The sequence below is a fragment of the Amblyraja radiata genome, chromosome 2 (genome assembly GCF_010909765.2).
Source record: "Amblyraja radiata isolate CabotCenter1 chromosome 2, sAmbRad1.1.pri, whole genome shotgun sequence".
In the NCBI taxonomy this organism is placed as follows: domain Eukaryota; kingdom Metazoa; phylum Chordata; class Chondrichthyes; order Rajiformes; family Rajidae; genus Amblyraja; species Amblyraja radiata.
Window position 1 is genome coordinate 72,919,460 of NC_045957.1, and position 26,205 is coordinate 72,945,664.

The window sequence follows — 26,205 nt, forward strand, 5'->3', positions numbered from 1 at the left end:
AATGTGTTCAGCAACTCCATTCAATCAACAGAGAAAACATGTACTAGGTGAACCTCTTTCAATGAAAGGAAAGACATTTCTCCAGAAAAATGCATTGAGCACATTGCAAATTATATGCATGAATTTAATATAAATTCACTTCTAAATTCTCTGCCTAATCGTGCCTTTCTACAGTTAGCATATGTTCAACACTAAAGCCAGCCAGTGGAGATGATTGGCTAATTCCCCTGTCAAATGAGCTTGATGAATTGACAACTCGGAAAGATCCAGTAATTATTTAAATAATGCACGCCCAATTACCCTTTAATTTTCCTTTTGAACGCCGTTGAATATTTACAGCAACTTTAGTAATTTTCTAATAAGAAAACTGAAGTTGGCACACTTATCAGTATACTGCTGTTATACATGTGTACGATCATGCAGTGTATGCCTTTAGAAACAACTCTTCATCAATCAAACAGTTGGTAACAATAACAGCTGTCCTGACAGGATTACTTTCTAAAAACTGTGACTGAATAATTGGTATGTTTAACATAAAACTCAAATATATACTGCTTATTTCATACCCACCCCATAAGAGCCTGTCACACAAACAAACTCTATTTGAATTTAGGCAATCTGTTTGATTGCATTAAACTGGTCACCTTTTCCTGCTTTTCTATGCATGAATTAATTTTATTGAAATTATATACTGTTCTTTAATGGTGTAGTATTGTCACTGTTGGATCACAGGAATATTGTCCCAATTTTAAGCATTCTCAAATCAAGTGTTCAAAAACTGCCTGTCATACTGTTATATCAAGGGTAGTCGAGGCCAGTTCATTGGCTATATTTAAGAGGGAGTTAGATGTGGCCCTTGTGGCTAAGGGGATCAGAGGGTATGGAGAGAAGGCAGGTACAGGATACTGAGTTGGATGATCAGCCATGATCATATTGAATGGCGGTGCAGGCTCGAAGGGCCGAATGGCCTACTCCTGCACCTAATTTCTATGTTTCTATGTTTCTATCTACGTATCAGGACTCTAAAGTTAGGAAGCCACACAGTGACTGACATTCATGTGAGTTCCAAAGAATATATGATGAAGACAGATTACACAAAGCAAGCCTGTATTTCCCTCAGTAGAGGAAGTTATGGGCTGATTTAATTCTAAGGCTTTTGGAAGCATTCGAAAAGATAGGATATTTTAAATTGTAGGTCAAGGGACTATCAGAACCAGACGAACTAGGCAGTTCAAGAGAGCATATCAGATATTTATCGAGACATAAAAAGTTGCATGTGTAGAAGTCTTTCTCCCAAAAAGTAGTAGTGCAAGAAATAATTATAAAATTAAATCTGACATCAGTGATTTTTGGTCGACACCAGATTAATGAATATTGAGCCAAAATGAGCCACATCGATATCCTAGAATGGTCAAATCGGCCTGAGAGATTGCTGGACACCTGTTCCTGTTTCATTTTGGGCACCCAAAAACTATTTTACATGGGATCTAACTCGACAGCTTTGGAAAATATAATTACAGTTGAGGCAGGTTTTGTTACATTTGCTAATTTGTTGCCTGTGATTTTCAGCATATTAATGGCCAGGGAAATGAGCACACTCTTTCCTATATTTTCTGATTTGTTTCCAGTGGACAAGATTTCCTTGTGCCGTAATGAACTAATCTCAGCGTTAAAAAAACATTTTTTCCATTGAAAGCTTGTAATTTAATTCTTATGTTGAGTTCACTAAGTGTCATTGTGGAGGGAATCATTTAGTTTTATGTAAGCATCTTTATATCCAGAAACAGGATCTATGCTATATATCCTTTCATTATAATTATAGCATTCATGACCACCATCCATTAACTGGGGCAAATTATGGAGATTTCATGCATCATTCAACTGGATTTTCACACTGATAAATGGACCCTATCTAACTTGAGCTGGAAATAATCAGATCTGCAGGATAAAATTTGCATCTGGATCTAAATGGTATTTGTGCTAATTTTTACTTTGTTATCTTTATGTTTTTATGTTATCCTTAGGCTATGTCTTTAAGTTGGATTTCTTTCTGCTTCGTCCTGGCTTTGTTTCCATTAATGCCAGTTGTTGGAAGAAGTCCCAATATTACATTTGTGTAAGTTTGCCCATCACGTGAGTCAAGTGATTATAATAATACAGTACAGTGGTATCTTGTGATAAAGTGCAAAGAAAAAACAATTGAGCTGTAATATTTTAAACAACAATTGAGTAAAAATTATTCAAAAGTTTATTTTGGCACCAAGTTTAATATAAACATAATCGCATCAAACAGCAAAAATGGACCCACAATTATACAAATATGCTGGAGATCATATCACACTTTGTTAAAACTGGAGCAAGATACTCTCCTGTGATGAACTGTTGTGCTTATAATTATTATGTTATGAATTACGTTAGTACCTTGATTTAAATGTATCGCAGAAAATTTGAAAAATTGCAGGCCTTGAGGTAAAGGACAGAGGATTGTGATTGTTTGAATAACTTTTTGAACAGGTCTCACCTAGAAACCAGTGGCCAAATGATCTTCTTTTGTGCTGTATAGTTATAAAATCACAGTGTCATGCTGCATGGAATCAGGCCCTACGGCTCAACTTGCCCACGCCGACCAAGATGCCCCATTTACGCCCACATTTGGCCCATATCCCGCCAATCCTTTCTTTACCATATATTGGTCCAAATGTCTTTTAAATACTGTTGTAGTACCTGCCTCAACTATCTCTTCTGGCAGCTCAATCCATATATCCATCACCCTATGTGTAAATGTTGCCCCTCAGGTTCCTATTAAATCTTTCCCTCTTATCTTAAACAGGTCTTCTGATTCTTGATTCCCCTACTCTGGGTAAGCAGACTCTGTGCATTCACTCTATCTACTCCCCTCATGATCTGTACACCTCTAAAAGATCACCCCTCAACCTCCTGTGCTCCAAGGAATAAAGTCCTACCCTGCCCATCCTCTCCCTATACTTCAGGCTCTCAAGTCCTGATAGCATCTTTGTAAATCTTCTCTGCACTCTTTCCAGTTTATCGACATCCTTCTTATAGCAGAGGATCACAACTGAACACAATACTCCAAATCCGGCCTCATCACATTTTGTATAACTGTAACATAGCAACCCAACTTCTATACTCCGTACTCTGTCCGATGAAGGCCAATGAACCGAAGGCCTTCTTGACCACCCTATCTCCCTGTTATGCCGCTTTCAGGGAATTATGTACCTGCAGTCCTTCTGCTCTACCTTACTCCCCAGGCCCCTGCCATTCACCGTTCTATGCATTTAAGAGACTCAAGTAATTGACTGGAGGGCAGCAAGTATGTTTCAGAGAAATATAATTGCTGGTAATGAATGGTCGCCATTTGAATCCTTTAATTTGATATTTCTTTCTGGAAGCAGAACAGGAGCTGGATTGCTCACTATCATCTGCACTTTTGTCTTTTGCACTTCAATCAAGATGGCAAAGCAACAAACATTTGAGGCCAAAGTGAAAAAAAGTATATACGTGGCACAGGTTTGGATATATATATATGTCATATTTATGCAGAATTAATCGTTGTAGCAAAATGGTATTGTATTGTATTATTTGTCTTGTAATATTTTCCAACATTTATCAGTGGAAATGATTTGATAACAATGACAGAATTCAGCATCTATTTCTCTGCCAGACAAAGTCTCTGTCTTTTGTTAGTCCTTGGAAATGTTTATGTATGTTTTCTTTGACAAAACTTCTCCTGCCCAGACCTGTCAAGTCCCCTGTTGTGGCTTACTCAAATCACCAATCTTGTGGATTAACCTCAGCAGTGAATGTCAGATCATTGCCACACTTGACATGCATGTGCGTGCTCTTCTGCTGAGAGTCAGTGCATTTTGATGAGATCAGAGACCCTCACTGTATTCTGATAATGCACTATGAACTTGCTCCTCATAACATAAGATGAATCTGAGTGTCCCGGTTTGGTCTGAAGGGACCAGAAGGGGTTGTGAGGAGAGAAACTGACAGGCCCTTATTTTTAAGATCCTGAGGCAACCATCAAACATCAGATGAAAGCAATTTTCATTTAAACGCATAATAACCTTACTTATATTTCAATCAATTGCAGTCAGAATGGTATATAAGATCATAATTAGTTTCCAGAGGCATATACAAACAATCGATTAAGTTGTGATTTGATTAGGTAGGCAATTTATTATGAACAAGTAGCACTGAGGGGTATTGGGAAAACAGATATGTGCATTTAGTTCGGTCTTGGCATTGAATGGCAGAACAAATTTGAGCTATATGACCTCTTTCTACATCTATATTTCTGTGCTCCTGTGCTTCGGTAGTTGCAAAGTTCACAACAATAGTCAGTGGTGGTTGGAATCTTAAAATACTTCCTTACCCCAGACATCCTCCAGTCACCTAACACTGGCTATCCCTATGGGTAAGTATTTATATTTGGAAGGTGGTGCTTAACATCTCTCCCACTTGCCCAGTTAAGGATGATTTTGGTGAATTATAGAAGTGAAGGTTATGATCAGGTTATGGCACTGAAGCTCTAAATTATTGATGGTGTCACACTCCCAGAGAATTAAACAAAAAGCTCTAGTCGGCATTCTGGTGCAGTAGTAAGAGGGTGCTGTGGTGTCAGAGATGCACTCGGTAGGATGAGATGATAAGGCAGGAGTCCGTCTACGCTGCTGGTTGAAAGAAGTAGAAGATGGTGCTGTTTTAAAAGAGCAGGGTGGCTAACCCAAGTGATTTGATCAATGCTTATTTCTCCATCAGGACCACTGCAAAAGACTACCTGGTCATTATCACAGTTTTGTGTGTTGAATTTGCTGGGCATAGATCAGTTAGCATATTTACTAAATAACAAAAGTAACTGTCCTTCAAAATGTATTTATTGTTTGCAAAGAACATCTGGAGGATATGAAAAGAAAATGCTGGAAAAACTTAGTGAGTTGGGCAACAACTGTGGGAAGAAAAACAGTGTCGGAAGGAACTGTAGATGCTGGTTTAAACCGAAGATAGACACAAAATGCTGGAGTAACTCAGCGGGACAGGTAGCATCTCTGGAGAGAACAAATGGGTGACGTTTTGTGTCGAGACCCTTCTTCAGACTGAAAGCCACGGGAAAAGGAAACGAGAGATTTGGACGAAGATGTAGAGAGATATAGAACAATGAATGAAAGATATGCAAAAAAGTGACGATGGCAAAGGAAACAGGTCATTGTTAGCTGTTTGTTGGGTGAGAAAGAGAAGCTGGTGCAACTTGGGTGGGGGAGGAATGGAGTCCCTCTCTCCATCAATGCCCTTGGAGACAGCGGAGACAGACCTATTTGTTGATTGGACGGGAATTTTAAGGCAAGCTGGTTGGTAATTGGATGCAACCCCCTTAGAGACAGCGTTTGATTGGCCGCCAAATAAAATTGTCAAATAGTAAAACAAAAATCGCTGGTCGGTGCGAACTCAGTGGACTATCTGGTTGTATCTCCAAACTAATCTGGTTGTATCAACCAGACTATCTGGTTGTATCTCCAAACTAAACAGTATAACATGCAGGTACATTCATTTAAAATTAAATTCAGTGATTATTTCACATGATTTCTCACTGTGTAAAGCTCACTATCTGACCAATTTCTGTTTAACACGTTTGGTCTGCCGTGAGCATTTTTCCCTCCCAAAACAGTTCATATCTAGCAAACCGTCAACGAACCAGACAGCAGTTGGACGCAGTCATAGAAACGTAGAAAATAGGTGCAGGAGTAGGCCATTCGGCCCTTCGAGCCTGCACCGCCATTCAATATGATCATGGCTGATCATCCAATTCAGTATCCTGTACCTGCTTTCTCTCCATACCCCCTGATCCCTTTAGCCACAAGGGCCACATCTAACTCCCTCTTAAATATAGCCAATGAACTGGCCTCAACTACATTCTGTGGCAGAGAATTCCAGAGATTCACCACTCTCTGTGTAAAAAACGTGTTTCTCATCTCAGTCCTAAAAGATTTCCCCTTTATCCTTAAACTGTGACCCCTTGTTCTGGACTTCCCCAACATCGGGAACAATCTTCCTGCATCTAGCCTGTCCAAACCCTTAAGAATGTTGTAAGTTTCTATAAGATCCCCCCTCAATCTTTTAAATTCTAGCGAGTACAAGCCGAGTCTATCCAGTCTTTCTTCATATGAAAGTCCTGACATCCCAGGAATCAGTCTGGTGAACCTTCTCTGTACTTCCTCAATGGCAAGAATGTCCTTCCTCAGATTAGGAGCCCAAAACTGTACGCGATACTCCAGGTGTGGTCTCACCAAGAACCTGTACAACTGCAGTACAACCTCCCTGCTGCTATACTCAAATTATTTTGCTATGAATGCTAACATACCATTTGCTTTCTTCGCTGCCTGCTGCACCTGCGTGCCTACTTTCAATGACTGGTGAACCATAACATCCAGGTCTCGTTGCATCTCCCCTTTTCCTAATTGGCCACAATTCAGATAATAGTCTACTTTCCTGTTTTTGCCACCAAAGTGGATAACCTCACATTTATCCACATTATATTGCATCTGCCATGCATTTGCCCACTCACCCGGCCTATCCAAGTCACCTTGCAGCCTCCTAGTTTAGAGGGGTTTAAACGGTTTAGAGATGTTTGGAGGGCTTCAGATGGGTTCAGGTGTGTTTAGAAGTGTTTAGAGGGACTAGAGAGGGTTTAGAGGAGTTCAGAGGGTCCCAGAGGGGTTTAGAGACATTATAAGCCCCCCGTGAGAAATTGTATTTCTCTGAAATTGAAGATAGACATAAAGCTGGAGTAACTCAGCAGGACAGGCAGCGCAGCGACTCTGGGGAGAAGACTCTTCTTCAGACTGAACTGAACCTCTCTGGGGAGAGGGTTGCATTTCTGGTCGAGACCCTTCTTCAGACTGAACTGAACTCTCGTCGGTGAGAGTACTTGTGATTGTCTGAAGAAGGGTCTCGACCAGAAACGCAACTCTCTCCCCAGAGCCGCTGCCCGTCCCGCTGAGCCACCTTGAACTTCAGAGCCAAACAAAAAACACAGAGTGCTGGAGGAACTCAGCGGGCAAGGCGGCTGCCTCACCCGCTGGGTTTCTCCAGCATTTTTGTCTACCGCAAAACGTCAATGATTCCGGGAATGCCGAGGCGACAGGGTGAGAGAGCTAGAGAGAGATGAGATGGGGAGCAGGAGAGAGAGAGGGGGGGAGGGAGAGAGCAAAACACAGAGAGACACAACGTGGGTTGGTAGGTGAACAACTAACCTGCACACCAGGACGAAGCCCCTTCTCGCGGTCCGGGGCCCTCACTCACGATGGTGAGTTTAAAGAAATTCTCAACGTGTCATCGATCTACATTCCTCAGTAAATGTAATTGTGTTTTAAACAAGTATTAATGACGCCGCGTGAATTTTATTCAAAGGAACACGGCGTCATTAATACTTGTTCAAAACACAATAACATTTACTGAGGAATGCGGATGGATGCATTGATGACTTTGTGTAACAACGTGTTAAGTACTTGCTGTTAAGAAGTGCTAACAGTACTAGTTAACAAATCGTTTGTGTCTGATGGCCGTGCAGCGGTTGTTATAACAAAGATCCTATAGTGGAGCTCTGCTAGAAGATCTTTGGTTATACATGTTCGTTTAAAAAAAAAATCCGGATGGCGAATTAAAAAAACAACTTTATTTAACAAAGAGAATTCGTATTTCCGTACGAAATACGGAACATCAGTGCGGGGCCCCCCTTAGGCGCGGGGCCCAATTGGGAGCAATCGGTCAAATCGGCTTAAGGCCGGCCCTGGGCTGAATGGCCTACTCCTGCACCTATTGTCTATTGTCTATTAATACAACACAATATCTAATATAAAACCTGTGTTTATTGCAGTCGCTGATCATTGTTCTGTCACTCTACATTGTGAACACCACACACTCCAGTTTGGCTTTTAAACATGGGTTGCCGCTAATCAATCAGATTATCAGTTGGACAATTCTAGGTAAGCTTTGGTGCTGGAGGGCTTCCGAACTGCATTTATGTTATGGCATTACTCTGCTGTTTTTGTGTTTGGTGAAAGATAATGAATTGCTAGTGGAAATGCATTTCAAAGGAGCAGAGCAGAAATAACTACGAGTCTATCTGGATGGATCATAACTGCAATGTTAATGAAACAGGAAGCCTTAGCGTTCACCCACACAGTAGTAAAGGAGTATCAACTAAAGCTCAATGATAAAAACATCATCTCCGTTTCAGAAACCATTGGTCAAATTGCACTCCAGAGAGATAAAGGTAATTGTATACACTATACGGATATGCTATGATCTGAAGAAGGGTCCCGATATGAAATGTAGTTTATCCATGTCCTCCATTGGTGCCACCTGACCCACTGAGTTATTCCAGTGCTGTGATCTAGTTAGCTGCCAAGCTGTCCCTCTGACCCTTGATTCATTTGCCAAACAAACCTGTGAGGCTGAAATGACCACAGGAAACTTGTACCCTTCTGAGATCAAGTTCTGGTTTTCCCGATAGTGACCTTAAGTAGGTAGGTCTGCTGTTACCTAATAAGACTGGGTTTCCACTATCCATTGTCTGGAAAAACGGATTCCTAATTTGCCTATTGTTAATTTAAACAGTTCCTATTTTGTTAATTTTCCCAAGTATATTTTCCCACGGTCATAAGGAAAAGGAGTAGAATTAGGCCTTTCGGCCCATCAAGTCTACTCCGCCATTCAATCATGGCTGATCTGTCTCTCCCTCCTAACTCCATTCTCCTGCCTTCTCCCCATAATCTCTTGAAACCTGTACTAATCAAGAATCTATCTCTGCTTTAAAAATATCCACTGACCTGGCCTCCATAGTCTTCTGTGGCAGAATTCCACAGATTCGCCACCATCTAACTGAAATAAATTTCTCCTCATCTCTTTTCTAAAAGAACGTCCTTTAATTCTGAGGCTATGACCTCTAGTCCTAGACTCTCCCAATAGTGGAAACATGCTCTCCATATTCATTATCCAAGCCTTTCATTATTCTGCATGTTTCAATGAGGGCCCCCCTCATTCTTCTATATTCCAACGAGTACAGGCCCAGTGCCGACAACGCTCATCATACGTTAACCTATTAATTCCTGTGATCATTCTTGTAAACCTCTTCTGGACTCTCTCCAGAGCCAGAACATCCTTCCTCAGATATGGTGCCCAAAATTGCTCATAATATTCCAAATGCGGCCTTACCAGCATCTTATAGAGCCTCAACATTATATAGTTCAGACTTACCTTAAAATCTTCTTTTAGTATTTACTTCCTTGTTATTTCAGTTGTCAACCATCTAAATTCCTAGCACACTTAATTTGTTTAACCTCTTATGCCTTGTCATTCAGTATCATCTGAACTTTATGGCTTCCAAGATATATTTCCAAAGATGTCCAAAACCAGAGTACTCCAGCATACCAACATTTTGCAAATGCATTGTCAGTTCCTCATTAGATTTTCCATCAAAGGCCAATATTCCACTAGACATTTGTTCCATTTTGTCCATGTAATAGTTATAAATGATTTGCGTGCATTGGAATCAAACTCCTTTGCAGTTCCTACTCCTACATGTTAATAAGGAATCCCAACCTGTCCTTCCAAACATTGTTTGTGTTTAAGTTCAAGTTCACATTTATTGCCACATGCACCAATTAAGTTTCAGTGGAATTTGATTTACCATGCAGCCATACAATCAAAAAGAGCACAATACACAATAGAATACAACATGAACATCCACCACAGTGGAATCAACATTCTGCGGTGGCAGGCAATAACGTTCAGTCAGTCCTCCTCCTTTGTTAATCCTTGGTCAGGGCCATGAACCCTCCGCAGTCGCCGTTACGGACGGCCCGATGTTATGTGTAAATTGCAACTCCTATCTCTACAATGTGCATCCTAATCTACTGCAATTTAAAAAAAAAAATTGTACTGTTATCTATTATTTCAGTTAAATTCTCATTGTAAGAGGCATCTGGGAAATACCACTTGCCACATCATGCCAAATTGAGAACAGATCCTTTATTTTTATTGTTAATTTGTTAATTTCCTATCCATTACTGTCCAAGTCAGTTGATGCTCTCCAATTTTATGCTCAACACCGTTGCTCATGAAATCAAGTGCCAAACTCTTTCAGATACCTTTTGGTATTGACAGCACTCAAAGACAGTTGCTCAATTGATGTAATAATGAAACCATTCTGTTTTTCAAACATTACATACCTTCCTTTCACAAATGCATGCTGCATGCCACCTGTTCATATGCAGTAATTATCGATTCCAGTAACTTCCCTGAAGTGATGTTAAGTAGGTAGGTCTGCTGTTACCTAACAACTCTCTGCTCACTACCTTAAGTAAGGAAGTAATAGCTTTCAAATTTCCACGCTAGAAGCTCAAAATCCAGAATACTACATCTAGTGATGTTCAGGAAATTGTGCAGTTCTTTCAATCTTTTCCTTTAATAGCTTGGGATCTCAATTATCAGGTGCTGAAGATTTGACAGTCTTGCATTCTAATCTGTTCTGTATTTTTGTTAGCTTGCTTTAAATCTATTGTTCTTTTTTACTTTGTTACGTCCCTGGTGCCTTTGCCATTGGTCTCTTACCTTCAACCTTGAAAATGGATACAAAGTGCTCTTAACACATGCCACCTCTTTACCAGCAGTCTCCCAGCACTGTCAATGTGCCACCTAAAGTTAAAAAAAAGTAAAGCAAAGTATCCTTTATTGTCATTCAGACTTTTCAGTCTGAACAACATTTCGTGCCTTTAGAGATTGTTGTTAAACTGAGAGGAATTCTAACCTTTCATGTCAAAGTTTAAACTGAAGTGGTATGAATCAAGAAGGACTAGTAAGTTTTGGTGTCCTGGTCAACTTCACTCAAAACCCTGAAACAAATTTATCGCATTGCTGTTTTTTGACACCTTGCTGTTCACAATTGGCATAATGTCTGGCACTTGATTTTATCAGCAACATTGATAATATACTTTTTATATTTGAAATGTTGTGGTAGATTTTCCTCAATTTATTTTGAAATTATTTAAGGTTAAACAGGAATATTCACTTCATTGAACCGAGTTAGTTTTGTTTACAGTTTTAGTAGCATAGGCCAGTTGCAATAATAGTGCAATTTCAGCTGTTATTTTTGTGATGTGATACCATATTTGACATAGATGTGGAATGCTATTGAATTAATGATATTCCTTGTTTTTCCTTACAGCTTCCTCCTTACTGATACCTCTGATTAGCTCAACATTTATCTTTCAACGACTGCTAAGCATTTACCTCTCATTAATGTCCACCTACCTCTTGTTCAGTACAGGGTATCCTTTTTTCTCTGTGTAAAACAAATTCCTGATATTAATTAATTTTTCCTCATAGTTCCAGAGATGCTATTCTACTTGTAAAAATGCATGTTTAACCAAGGACGATCAATGTGCTTTGTCAGTTAAAACCGAATTTGAGGTAAAAAAAAACAGGCTGCAAATGGTTATTGCACAATTTTAAAAGAGACACTCGTGATCCATAATGATATGGTACAATTTTGTTGATGCAGCATAAGCAATGTTCTGTTATCTGTACTTAGTATTTAGTATAATAAGGCACTGAACAGCTTCAATATTGGAACATAAATTAGGCGATATCTGACAGGAATGCCATGATCACTTGCACTCCACATGAATGACACTAGCTTCCATGGCAGGCTCAGTTTCTCAGAATTTGTCAGCATGGAGGTGCAAGACCTACATAATTAGTTTGTACACGAGATATTAATTGTACCCATGGAAGTAAAGTTGAGTGCATGGAGATAGAGAGGTAATCTTGCTTTATTCAAGGGGGGGGGGGAGGGAAATATGGAGATTTGTTTTGCGTATGCCATAGATTTGGATTGAGGGCTAACGTGAGTAAGATTGTTTATTGATCTTGCACTGTAGCTTCAATTTTTCGGAGGCATTTCTCGCAGCATGGAAGCACATTGGTCCCACAAAAACTTTTGCGTGTTCTCAGCTATAATACTTACGACTTGTTTTATCCTATGAGCAATACAGTGGCACAACTGCGAGAGCTGCTGCCTCACACTGCCAGAGACTCTAGTCCAATCCTGACCTCGGGTGCCATCTGTGTGGAGTTTGCACATTCTCGCTGTGACCGCATGGGCTTCCTCCATGTGCTCCAGTTTCCTCGCATATCCCAAAGACGTGCGGCTTGATAGGTTAATTAGCCTCTGTAAATGGCCTCTACGGTGATACATAGAATTAGTGTAACAGGTGATCGATGATTGGTGTGCACTCGATGGGCCGAAGGGCCTGTATCCATGCTGTATCTTTCAATTGATCAATCAATGTTGTAAGATACAGTGTGTTAGCCAGGTGTATGAATGCTTTGTGTTGCTTTGGTCTGGAGGTTTTCTTGCAGTTGGATGTTTGGCTGCTGTGCAAGATGCAATATCAACAACCTTTCTTTGATAGTATCTCTAACATGGAAAATGTCCCAAGACATTTAATTAAACAAAATCTTGCACTAAGCCGCTGATAATCAAAAGTTTGGTCAAATAATTAACTTTAAGGACGTCTTGAGAGATAGAATGGTGGTTGAGAGGCTAAGGGAGGGAATTCTAGTGTTTAGGTCTTTGGCTTTTATAGAAACCAGACAGTGCTCGATAACTAAAAACATAGATGCCCAAAGGAACAAAAATATGCACAACAGTTTGGACAGTCTATAAATTTGCAATAGTTGTCAAAAACTAGAAATTCCAGGCATTAATGTTTTATCCCCTCTCAAAAATATATCAGTGCCATGGCTTATCTAAGAATATTTTGAATATAATAAAAAGGAGCTGTAGATGCTGGTTTATACCAAAAATGGACACAAAATGCTGGATTAACTCAGTGGGTCAGCCAGCATCTTTGGAGAAAATGGATCGGTGACGTTTTTAGTTGTGTCCGGTGCTGACCTAAAATGTCAACTATCCATTTTCTCCAGAGATACTGCCTGACCCGCTGAGTTACTCCAGCATTTTATAGCAATATTTTGAATATGTTGCTTTTGACGTTCAAATAGTTGTTTCAAGTAGTTAGTTTTATTGGTCTATAAATATTTTAGTGTCATAGAGTGATACAGCGTGGAAACAGGCCCTTCGGCCCAACTTGCCGATGCCGACCAGCACGTCCCATCTACACGAGTTCCACCTGCTTGCGTTTGGCCCTTATCCCTCTAAACCTATCCGATCCACGTTCTTGTCTAAATGTTTCTTAAAAGTTGCAACAGTACTTGAGAGATCTTATTGCATGAATTCTCTGTTTCATGAGTATAATAAGGCAGTCATAAGACCATGGCTGGCTGTTACCATCACAATACCGCTTCGTCCTATCCCTCAATTAATAAACTCATTGTGCGTGTATAGCCACAGTCTGTCTCCTCTCCTGGAACTTGTTTCTAGTTTCACGACCATGAACTCCCTTTCTAAACCACAGTCATTTATGTCTGAATTGAGTTTGCAGTTTCCAGCACATGTAGCAGACTTGATGGTGACACTCGAGGAAGTAATGGATGATTCTGAAGATATGTTTGTTATTTAAATCTATGTTTCTATCATTTAAATATATCGTTCTGGTGGCTAATTGCTCTGCTAACACTAAGATGTTAATAAGCAGACCTGCCCAGTTCTGCTTTAACTGACTGTAGATCCCATTTCACATTCGATGAGCTCTAGACTGATTATAAATTTCTAGGCTCAGCCTACTAATCATATTCCTGCATAAATAACAGACTGGATAAAGAGGTAAAATGCACCACAGAATCTTTGAGGAAAGTTAATATTAACCAAGGAGCATTTGTAGTTTGTGTGTCTGTGCAATAGATTAGCTCATTTGGTATAATCTTTATGCCAGACTCTTCATGCTATTGGTTTGTGGCTCACTAGGCTGCCACTTATTGGGAGTACTACGTTTTATTTATGCTCTGCTTCACATGAGATGATAAACCAAATCCTTACCAGTCTGCTTTAGGCAGGTGCAAAACTGCCTTGTGGCACAGCCAACACTGTTGTAAATTGGAAATTAGCTGGCCATTCATTAATTGATTTGGTGTAAAATAATGCTCTGCAGCTGAGGTTACACCTTGAGTAGGAAACTATCTCATGGTTGTGTGGCATGGTGGCACTGCGGTAGAGTTGCTGCTTTACAGTGCCAGAGACACGGGTTTGATCCTGACTATGAGTACTGTCTGTACGTTCTCCCTATGACTGGATATTTTCCGGCTGTTCCGGTTTCCACCCACATTCCAAAGATGTGCAGGTTTGTAGGTTAATTGGCTTTTGTAAATTGACACAAGTATGCAGAATAGAACTAGAGATAGACACAAAATGCTGGAGTAACTCAGCGGGTCAGGTAGCATCTCTGGAGAAAAGGAATAGGTGACATTTCGGGTCAAGACTCCATCAGACACAGAATAAGACTTGAGCACGGGTGATCATTGGTCGGAGCTGATTCGCTGGGCCTGTTTCCACGCTGTAGCTCTAAACTAAACTATTGACATGAAAAATGCTCTGGGATGTTTCTTCAAGAGGGTGTAAAATAATACATGAATTAAATTTTATTTCCTATGCAAAACCAACTGGAGAATAGTGGTAATTTGTTCATTCATCAGACTTAATTGCATTCCATAAGATTTGAAAAGTTGTCATTTCAGGTCTACTATTATTGTCATGTGTATTGAGATACAGTGAAAAGATTTTGTTTGCATGGTACCCAAAGCTGTTTCCTATCCACTCTGCTTGGAAGAGGTCTCAGTTTTCAGTTTTCTGCAAAATGTTATTAGTGGTTTTGCTCCTGTGATATCTGGAAACACTATTGCCTACTACTTGCATTACACCATTGTCTTATGACAATAGGTTCGAAGGATATGGACACAAGTCCACAGGGATTTAAATATTACTTTACCGAAGGGGCACTTCAGTATTTGAGCCAGGTTAATGAGCTGCTAGTACAGGACAAGTATCTCCAAGTGAAATGTTTGAAGGAATCTAAGAGCACTAATGGGAAAATGTACTTGGAAAATGTACAGTGTGAGCTTGCATGGCCTGGCTGTCACAGCAGTAACTGTGTTCTCAGTGAGTATTGTGTTTTATAGACCTGTTATGCTGCTGCAAGTAAGAATTTCATTGTTCCAGTGTCGGTACATATGACATTTAAACACTCTTGACTGAAATTCCTCTTCTAATTACAGGAATTTAATCTTCAATTTAGGGAGGCTTGGTAACTCTATTTGATGAGTCCAGGTGGAAGTTGATTAATATCTGCTCTAAATGGTCTCTTCCATGTTTGAGCTGTGTTGTGCTACTGAATCTGCTCTTTGAAATTGAGATCCAGCAATGCAACTGTATGTTAATAACTAAGAAATGATTTTTTTTATGTTCAAGGTGTTCTTTGAGGTTTTTTTTCCATGTGTCATACGAGTTTAACATCTTCGGAGGAAGAGGAAGGCAGTTAGTTTTCTTTTATTTATTGACAATGAATAGATAATTGACCTAGATTTCAATATTTAAGGTTGAATAGTTTTCATTGGTGGTTTTACCTTAACAACGTTCATGCTTCATCCAGATACGAAGCTTTATTTCCACTTCTGCTATCCTGCTTGACATTTGTTTGGATCAGTCTGGAACAAGAGACGATCCAGTTTCACGATATTTCTCCAGTTCCAAAGGTAATAAGAAACCAATTGTTTTACAATTAGTAGTTTTCCAAGAATTACGGCTGGAATTTCATTGTAAAGTTGCCACTGCAAATAATAATTAAGTAGTTATATAAATAATTTCATAGAGGAGCTATTATGTTGTGTGCTGTATGTATCACAAGGTACAAACCATCAACATTGATATTTAATAATCAGTGTTGTGACAACGGTGAAATGAGTTTTACCCTTGTGCGCTGACACGTTTGGGATTCCTGTGCAAATGGGGAAGTCCTGAAATTGTTGGCGCACCAGTGTTGGCGATTTTAGGCCAGTGCTGATAATTTTTGACTGATGCTTCATTACCTGATTGTAATGGAGCCCAACAGTGGAACAGAATCTTCCTGGAATTCCCCAGTATTAGTTCTGGAGAAACAGCTCTCAGATCCTCACCTGGTGCAGGACATTAATTTCTTCAGTTCACTGGAAATTTCACAGGTGTGGAGAGGAAAGGTCAATTATTTGTGGTTCTACTAATGTTTTCTTTATTGTTTAAGTGTTAAAAATTTGATTGTCTTAAGGTAGTCAGTCATTGAAATACTTTGTCAGCATTGCCATATGGCAGGGTTATAGGTTTGGCTTGCCTTCTGAAAGGGCTTCTCAGCAGTTTTGTAGATAGGGCTTGTTCTGACTCACCCTTGGGACCTGCAAATCTCTCAGGGACCACTTAGGACCTCACCAGTCAGGTCCAGGATCCTCTCAGTCAGCAAACTCTTAAGTTACAAGTTAAGTTCAGAAAAATTGTATCTCAGTGGCAAATACAGCTGAGCTCCTCTCGGGAGAATCAGGTCCATTGTTATCTCAACGTGAATGTTGCAAGTGTTGTACCGGTGGAGGTTTAGTTTAGTTTAGTTGGTTGTCACTTACACTGAGGTACAGTGAAAAGCTTTTTTGTTGGTCACCCAGCAGAGGCTCATCACGACTTGATAATATGTTTTGGTCTGGGATCAGGTCAGGTTTGGCTCTGCTATGCTATCTCATCTCACTACTTTATCCAGGTGAAGATTATTTGCTTAGGAAGAAAGTAATTTTCAGAAAGAAATTTCAAAATAAATTAATTTGATGCATCATCCATTAAAAGATGAGAAACTAATTTGAGATGTTAGATTTACTTAAATGGTATGATCCAGTATGGTAAGTATTATGATTTCCTTAGTTCAGATTGACCTCAGTTAAGTCTTAGTTTGAATTTTGTACTGGAACAGACCACGGGTGGAGGGATTGAATAGTCTGGTACCAACGTTATGCATCTCACAGTGCAGGAGCTTGTATGATGTAGTACCATGAGTTCATATCCCACCATGGCAGCTGGGGAAGTTAAATTCAATTGGATAGATCAGGAACAAAATGTCTGAGCAACATTTAGTACTGATCAATAATTTTGTGGTGGAATACATACTTAATAATAATCTTTTGCTATTGGCCTGGAAGTGTGTCTCACAGCAACACTGCAGTGGCCAAGCAAATCATTTAGTTCAAGAGTAATTTGGAGTGGGCCAGCAATGCCCATGTCGGGTGGATAAAATGTGTTATGATGATGCCCTTTGACTGAATTGAGTTGGGTCTAAACAATGTGATCCTAAATAATAAAATCTATGCCTTAAAAAAGATGCAAAGTGCTGGAGTAACTCAGTCGTTCAGGCTGCATCTAAGGACGACGTGGATAGATCACATTTTGGGTTGGGACACTTCTTCCTACTGATTGTGGTGAGGTGGGGAGGAAAGATGGAAGAGAGGAGGGGCAGGACAAAGTCTGGCGGGTAATAGGTGGATACAGGTGAGGGTTATTTTTGATAGGCAAATGGTTGGACAAAGGCTAGAATTGAAAAGACAGATAGCGTGAGACAAAAGATTGGAATTGTGAAGTTAGAGCAAGGAATGGAGGTGGAAGGGCAAGATAGGTATGAGTCTAGATGGGGTACAGGGGAGGGGGGGAGGAAAGTGGGGTAGAAGGGCAGAGGGGGCATTTCATAGATACCTAACATTGGAGAATTAAATGTTCATATTGGTGTAAGCTAGTTGTCTGATAATCGAGGCGGCCCAGGACAGAAAGGTCAGTATGGGAATGGGAGGAGTTAAAATGGTTTGCAACCGGGAGGTCTAGTAGTCCTTGGTGGAATGATAGCAAAACAGTTGCTGAGTCTACCATTGATCTCGCCGACATACAGGCCGCAACAGGAACACCGGAGGCAGAAGATGGAGGTTAGAGGAGGTGCATGTGAACCTCTGTCTTACCTGGAAGCACTGCTGAGGTCCCTAAATGAAAGTGAGAGAATAGGTAAAGAGGCAGGTGTTACATCTCTTGTAATTGCTGGGGAAAGTACCTCAGGAGGGGGTAGTTTGAGTGGGAAGAGAAGGGATGAGTGAAATAAGGAGTCACAGAGGGAGCGGTCTCTATGGAAGACGGAAAGAGGTGGGGATGGGATGATGTAACTGGAAGTGGGATCACGTTGAAGGTGATGGAAAAGTTAGAGAATGATGTGTTGGATGCAGAGGCTGGTGAGGGCCAGGGGAACTCTATCCTGGTTCCAACTATGTCACTTATTTCCCCTTTCTTGATCTCTGTCTTCATCACAGGGGGCAGACTATCGACTGATGTCTACTACAAACCCACTGACTCCCACAATTATAGACACAAAATGCTGGAGTAACTCAGCAGGTCAGGCAGCATCTCTGGAGAAAAGGAATGTGTGACGTTTCAGGTCAGAACCCATCTTCAGTCTGAAAGATTGAGGTGGGAGGGGGGGGGGAAACTGGAGGCAAGAAATGGACAGAACAAATCAGGGCTGGCAATAGATTACCTCAGGAAGGATGGAGTCTATAATGGCCCATTGTTGGCTGGGAAAGATGCGCTAACGAGAGGGATACAGTGGAACTGGTAGGACAACTAGGGTGGGGCGAGAGGGGGGGGGGAATGCAGGAGTTACTTGAAATTTGAAAAATCAATGTTCACACCGCTGGGTTATAAGATGCCCAAGCGAAATGTGAGGTACTTTGACAGTGGAGGAAACCCAGGATAGAAGGGTCAGTACCAACCCACCCCCACCCACCCCACCACAATCAATCTGAAGATGGGTCCCAACCTGAAAAGTAAGCTATCCATGTTCCCCGGAGATGCTGCCTGACCAAAGGATACAAAGGACATTTATTATCACATACACCAAATGGTGTAGTGAAATTTGATTTGCCAATGCAGCACACGAATAAAGATAAGACACAACATTAAAGAAATTAACAACATTAAAAACATCCCCCCACAATGGTTCCCACTGTGGGGGAAGGCAGCAAAGTCCAGTCCCATCCCCTGTTCACCCATAGTCGGGCCTATTGTGGTCTCCGCAGCCAGTCCAATGGTTTCAGGCCCTCTTGCCGGAAAGCTGGAACTCCGGCATCAGGTGAACACTCCTCAGCGGCTTGGAAATGTCTGGAGCGGCCGCTTCCTCCCAGGAGACTGCGGCACCCATAGTCCTCAGGCCGCGCTGGCTGGAGCTCCGACTCTGGCGATCTTCGATCCCAGGCTCTGCAGTGTTTTAAATCCAGCGCCACCCGCGGCCGGACGCCCGCTGCCACAGCTCCTCGGATGTTGAAGTCAGCGGCCACAGCACTCCGGAGCCCACCGCACGGCGACCCGGTAAGGCATCGCCTGTTCCGTGATGGTGTTCCTGCGCTGCGCCGCCGCCGAAGCTGCAGTCCCGGCCGGTCCCGACATGAAAGGCCGCTCCAGTCTGATGGTAGGCCGCGAGGATGGGGGCGAAGAAGCAGCTCGGAGGGAAGCCGCCTCTCCGACCAGGTAGGGACTAAGAAATAAAGTTTTCCCCTCCCCACCCCCCCCCCCCCCCCCCCCACCCCCCCCCCCCCCCACCCACCACATAAAAGACTAGAAGACCTCCAAAACAAACACTTTAACTCACTAAAAATAAAAAAAAGAGTGAAAAGACTAACAGCTGCTGGCAGGGCAGCCATACTCGACGGCGCCCCCTGTGGATGGACCAGCCAAGTTACTCCAGCACTCTGTGTCTGTTTTGGAAACCAGCATCTGCAGCTCTTTGTTTCTAAATCTATGCCCTGTAGTTTTCAACTCCAAAACTAGATTTAAGAAGGGAGTCTAAAACTAAAGGGCTCTGATTTAAAATAAGAGGGGAAAGTATTAAAAGGGACCAGACTGACACTTTTCACATGGGTACAAGCTGCCAGAGAGGGATACATTTCAAACATTTGAGTAGGAGGTTTAGAAGGACACAGGCCTATTACGGGAAAATGACTCGCTCTGATAGACATCTTGAGTTGGGCTGAAGGGCCTGTATAACTCTGACGCTACTTCCTTGCAACCACTATGTTCAGCTGATACAAATCATCTCCAAGGAAATGCAGAAATGAGAAAATAGAATTGCCTGTTCTAAATATTCAATAGCGAAGGGCACAAGAATGACACAGCCTCCATGTGTTTGAGCATTCTATAAGATAGTAGCACTGTACAAAGTCCAGCAGTGATACAGTACCGTGGAGGGCTGGACTGCAGTTTCAATTCCACCACTGACCTGAACTTTCTAACTTCGACCACTCTGCAGTAGGAAGGATTTAACTTGAGACTGGGCACTCTGCCTGCAGGGAATACAGAGCGGAAGGTTGCTCTCCATGACTTCTGGCTAATAACATTGGCAGTGTTTCAGAAGGTGCATATGCTTGGGAAGGAAAGGAAGTTCCATACCAGTGAAGGAAAGAACGTGCGTTCTCTCGTATGATGATGACACTTTTTTTTTTAAAGGGCTGGTATCCACTTATTTCCAATTATAGACTTTAGAGATTTGTATTCCCTAGTGGCAAACCCTATTTTAAGGATGTACTGCACATCTCTTCATCTCATTAAAATTCATTCATTTTGACTGCCACACTTCAATTTCTGAAATGTTATCCCTCAAGTAAATCTGTGCCAGAAGCATCAATTCATCATATCTGCCCTGTGGTTTCAAAGAAATAATAAATCAGAAGTTCAAAAATAATTTATTGAGGATAAACATGAAGCCAAAACAATAGTAGAACAAAATAATGTGGACCACATAGCATGCTGAAAGAAGTAGAATTACTAAAGCAGCAATTATATCTGTCAATATAGAGCTTGGTAACATGACAGCAATGAACTATGAATCACCACTGATCTGTATCTGCTAATTTCAGAGGAATCATAAGACTGGACTTACTGATTTAACTCATTATCCACATATTGTGTGGTTAAATTCAGAACCTCGCATTACATGGTTCACCTTTTGGCATTTTCCACCAGAATATGGATCGGCAGGGGATGGAGTGATATGGATCAGGAGCAAACGGAGGAGATTCGTTTCCCTTGGCATCATGTTCAGCACGGACATTGTGGGCCAAAGGGCCCATTCCTGTGCTGTAATGTTACTGAAATACAGATATAAATTCTGTGAAGATGTTTGAAATAAATTCTTCACACAAATTGTGATCAATACTCAGAATGGACTTCTTGGTTGGATAAATAGTGATTAAAATTTCAGATTCATTTAAGAGAGAGCTGAGTACACTGATGAAACAAAAGCAAGTTTTTAGCTGTTCTGGATGGAAGATGCAAGGTGGATTGACTGGCCTTTCTCAACTGTGCTGCAATCTTGAGATTATTTGAAAGAGACACAACAATTATTCATCCTTCACCTTAATAATATGGAAACACATATTGTGGAAGAACCGAGTTTAAGCATTCATCCTTTCACTGAATGTGTTTTCCTTCCTGTAGTTGTCCCAAATGGATTTTGCCCAGAAGGTTGACACCACTCAGATTCGACAACTTAGACTAGATGATATAAGACGGTCTTATTTCTTTGTATCCTTTAACTTAATTTTCTCAATTTTGTGGTGTTATTTAGTTATTAGTTTATAATTGATTTTGACTGCTGAGGAATATCCAAAACTCATCTGTTCACTTAAATATATACATAAAGTTCAGTACAACCACAAATGAAAGAACAAATAAACTGAAAGCATTAATGGGCTGATTTCCCTCATGCCAATTATGGTAAATCCCCATCCAGGGCTGGAATTTAGGGTCAAATTAGATTCTACCCAAATCTCCTTGAAAGATATTTCCAGACAAGATGTATCTTCCAGTTGAGTGGATTTTTTTGGGGGTAGCTTGTGGGCTGCAGCAGAAATTCCTCCATTAAAGGCTTTGCAAAGTGCCTGCCTGCCCAGACTTGACAGGGTAAGTGTTCATGTGGCCCAGAGTAAATAAGATGACTTCTGGAGATAAGTAAGATGGACACAAAGTCCTTGAGTAACTCAGCGGGTCAGGCAGGCTCTCGAGAAAAAGGATGGGTGACGTTTTGGGTCAGGACTGTTGACATTTTTTAAATGCTCTTTTGTTAGAAAATGATTATAGACAATAGGTGCAGGAGTAGGCCATTCGGCCCTTCGAGCTAGCACCGCCATTCAATGTGATCATGGCTGATCATCCACAATCAATACCCCGTTCCTGCTTCTCCCCATATCCCCTGACTCCGGTATCTTTAAGAGCCCTATCAAGCTCTCGCTTGAAAGTATCGGTTGAAAGAGAACCTGCCTCCACCGCCCTCTGAGGTAGAAAATTCCACACTCACAACTCTATGAGTGAAAAAGTGTTTCCTCATCTCCGTTCTAAATGCCTTACCCCTTATTCTTAAACTGTGGCCCCTGGGTCTGGACTCCCCCAACATCAGGAATATGTTTCCTGTCTCTAGCGTGTCCAAACCCTTAATAATCTTATATGTTTTAATAAGATTCCCTCTCATCCTTCTAAATTCCAGAGTATACAAGCCCAGCCGCTCCATTCTCTCAGCATATGACAGTCCTGCCATCCCGGGAATTAACCTTGTGAACCTACGCTGCACTCCCTCAATAGCAAGAATGTCCTTCCTCAAATTAGGGGATCAAAACTGCACACAATACTCCAGGTGTGGTCTCACTAGGGTCCTGTACAACTGCAGAAGGACATCTTTGCTCCTATACTCAGCTCCTCTTGTTATGAAGGCCAACATGCCATTTGCTTTCTTCACTGCCTGCTGTATCTGCATGCTTACTTTCATTGACTGATGAACAAGGACCCCCCAAATCCCATTGTACTTCCTCTTTTCCCAATTTGACACAATTTAGATAATAATCTGCCTTCACAAGGTTCACAAGGTTAATTCCCGGGATGGTGGGACTGTCAAATGCTGAGAATGGAGCAGCTAGGTTTGTATACTCTGGAATTTAAAAGGATAAGAGGGGATCGTATTGAAACATATAAGATTAGGACATCACTTTTTTTGGAGAGCTTGGCACCATTCTGCTTGTCCTCTTGATGGAGCAGGTGAGATACCTCCTCATATACCTTCAAGTAACATAATGGTCAGACTCATACTTACCATACTTTTTTTGTATGGCTGTATGGTAATTCACATATCACTGGACCTTAATTGGTACATGTGACAATAAAAAACCTTTGAAAGGCTCATCTGTAATTTGAAGCAGGATCACACTCCCATCTAATAGCAAGACTGTAACTTCTAGTGAATGCGTAATGTAGCTCTAATGTAAAGACCCCTATTTCTAGAATTATTATATGTGGATTATATTTTCGTGCGCTGAGTTTTCCTTACCTGAGAAATTACAGATTTTCTTCATTGTGACAGCTTTTTTTGGCACTGGAAATATCGCATCTATCAACAGGTAATCCAGATTATGTTTTAAATGAACTTCTGTGGACGGATAACTTTAACTTAAAATAAATGATTTATAGCGTACAATATTTAATTAGTAGCATAATGGCTTGGATTTTGCACATCTGATTAGTATCATAGAAACATGGAAACATAGAAATTAGGTGCAGGAGTAGGCCATTCGGCCCTTCGAGCCTGCACCGCCATTCAATATCATGGCTGATCATCCAACTCAGTATCCCGTACCTGCCTTCTCTCCATACCCTCTGATCCCCTTAGCCACAAGGGCCACATCTAACTCCCTCTTAAATATAGCCAATGAACTGGCCTCAACTACCCTCTGTGGCAGAGAGTTCCAGAGATTCAACACTCTCTGTGTGAAAAAAGTTTTTCTCATCTCGGTTTTAAAGGATTTCTCCCTTATCCTTAAGCTGTGACCCCTTGTCCTGGACTTCCCCAACATCGGGAACAATCTTCCTGCATCTAGCCTGTCCAACCCCTTAAGAATTTTGTGAGTTTCTATAAGATCCCCTCTCAATCTCCTAAATTCTCGAGATTATAAACCAAGTCTATCCAGTCTTTCTTCATAAGACAGTCCTGACATCCCAGGAATCAGTCTGGTGAACCTTCTCTGCACTCCCTCTATGGCAATAATGTCCTTCCTCAGATTTGGAGACCAAAACTGTACGCAATACTCCAGGTGTGGTCTCACCAAGACCCAGTACAACTGCAGTAGAACCTCCCTGCTCCTATACTCAAATCCTTTTGCTATGAAAGCTAACATATCATTCGCTTTCTTCACTGCCTGCTGCACCTGCATGCCTACTTTCAATGACTGGTGTACCATGACACCCAGGTCTCGCTGCATCTCCCCTTTTCCTAATCGGCCACCATTTAGATAATAGTCTGCTTTCCTGTTTTTGCCACCAAAATGGATAACCTCACATTTATCCACATTATACTGCATCTGTCAAACATTTGCCCACTCACCCAGCCTATCCAAGTCACCTTGCAGTCTCCTAGTATCCTCCTCATAGCTAACACTGCCCCCCAGCTTAGTGTCATCCGCAAACTTGGAGATATTGCCTTCAATTCCCTCATCCAGATCATTAATATATATTGTAAATAGCTGGGGTCCCAGCACTGAGCCTTGCGGTACCCCACTAGTCACTGCCCGCCATTGTGAAGATGACCCGTTTACTCCTACTATTTGCTTCCTGTTTGCCAGCCAGTTCTCTATCCACATCAATACTGAACCCCCAATGCCATGTGCTTTAAGTTTGTATACTAATCTCTTATGTGGGACCTTGTCGAAAGCCTTCTGGAAGTCTAGATACACCACATCCACTGGTTCTCCCCTATCCACGCTACTAGTTACATCCTCGAAAAATTCTATAAGATTCGTTAGACATGATTTACCTTTTGTAAATCCATGCTGACTTTGTCCAATGATTTCACCACTTTCCAAATGTGCTGCTATCCCATCTTTAATAACTGACTCTAGCAGTTTCCCCACTACCGATGTTAGACTAACTGGTCTGTAATTCCCCGTTTTCTCTCTCCCTCCCTTCTTAAAAAGTGGGGTTACGTTTGCTACCCACCAATCCTCAGGAACTACTCCAGAATCTAAAGAGTTTACTAATGCATCCACTATTTCTGGAGCTACTTCCTTAAGTACTCTGGGATGCAGCCTATCTGGCCCTGGGGATTTATCGGCCTTTAATCCATTCAATTTACCCAACACCACTTCCCGACTAACCTGGATTTCACTCAATTCCTCCAACTCCTTTGACCCGCGGTCCCCTGCTATTTCCGGCTGATTATTTATGTCTTCCTTAGTGAAGACGGAACCAAAGTAGTTATTCAATTGGTCCGCCATATCCTTGTTCCCCATGATCAACTCACCTGTTTCTGACTGCAAGGGACCTACATCTGTTTTAACTAATCTCTTTCTTTTCACATATCTATAAAAACTTTTGCAGTCAGTTTTTATGTTCCCTGCCAGTTTTCTTTCATAATCTATTTTTCCTTTCCTAATTAAGCCCTTTGTCCTCCTCTGCTGGTCTCTGAATTTCTCCCAGTCCTCTGGTATGCTGCTTTTTCTGGCTAATTTGTACGCATCATCCTTCGCTTTGATACTATCCCTGATTTCCCTTGTTATCCACGGATGCACTACCTTGTCTGATTTATTCTTTTGCCAAACTGGGATGAACAATTTTTGTAGTTCATCCATGCAGTCTTTAAATGTCTTCCATTGCATATCCACCGTCAACCCTTTTAGAATTAATTGCCAGTCAATCTTGGCCAATTCACGTCTCATACCCTCAAAGTTACCTTTCTTTAAGTTCAGAACCATTGTTTCTGAATTAACAATGTCACTCTCCATCCTAATGAAGAACTCAACCATATTATGGTCACTCTTGCCCAAGGGGGCACGTACAACAAGACTGCTAACTAACCCTTCCTCGTTACTCAAAACCCAGTCTAAAATAGCCTGCTCTCTCATTGGTTCCTCTACATGTTGATTTAGATAACTATCCCGCATACATTCCAAGAAATCCTCTTCCTCAGCACCCCTGCCAATTTGATTCACCCAATCTATATGTAGATTGAAGTCACCCATTATAACTGTTTTGCCTTTGTCGCACGCATTTCTAATTCCCTGTTTGATACCATCTCCAACTTCACTACTACTGTTAGGTGGCCTGTACACAACACCCACCAGCGTTTTCTGCCCCTTAGTGTTTCGCAG

General features: G+C 41.3%; 1 protein-coding gene across 4 annotated transcripts in view; it reads left to right on the forward strand.

The window, feature by feature from the left end:
* Nucleotides 1-26,205, forward strand: part of pign (phosphatidylinositol glycan anchor biosynthesis class N) — a 160,754-nt gene that overhangs the window by 100,657 nt on the left and 33,892 nt on the right. For 3 of the 4 annotated variants that reach the window (XM_033048957.1, XM_033048948.1, XM_033048965.1), the window contains exons 18-24: nucleotides 2,025-2,116; nucleotides 3,414-3,528; nucleotides 7,898-8,006; nucleotides 11,249-11,351; nucleotides 15,630-15,732; nucleotides 21,515-21,601; nucleotides 23,408-23,463. In XM_033048957.1, the coding sequence (XP_032904848.1) occupies nucleotides 2,025-2,116; nucleotides 3,414-3,528; nucleotides 7,898-8,006; nucleotides 11,249-11,351; nucleotides 15,630-15,732; nucleotides 21,515-21,601; nucleotides 23,408-23,463 (665 nt within the window). Of the gene's footprint in view, nucleotides 1-2,024; nucleotides 2,117-3,413; nucleotides 3,529-7,897; nucleotides 8,007-11,248; nucleotides 11,352-15,629; nucleotides 15,733-20,367; nucleotides 20,473-21,514; nucleotides 21,602-23,407; nucleotides 23,464-26,205 lie in introns of those variants that run through there. The other variant, XM_033048973.1, reaches the window with a different exon arrangement.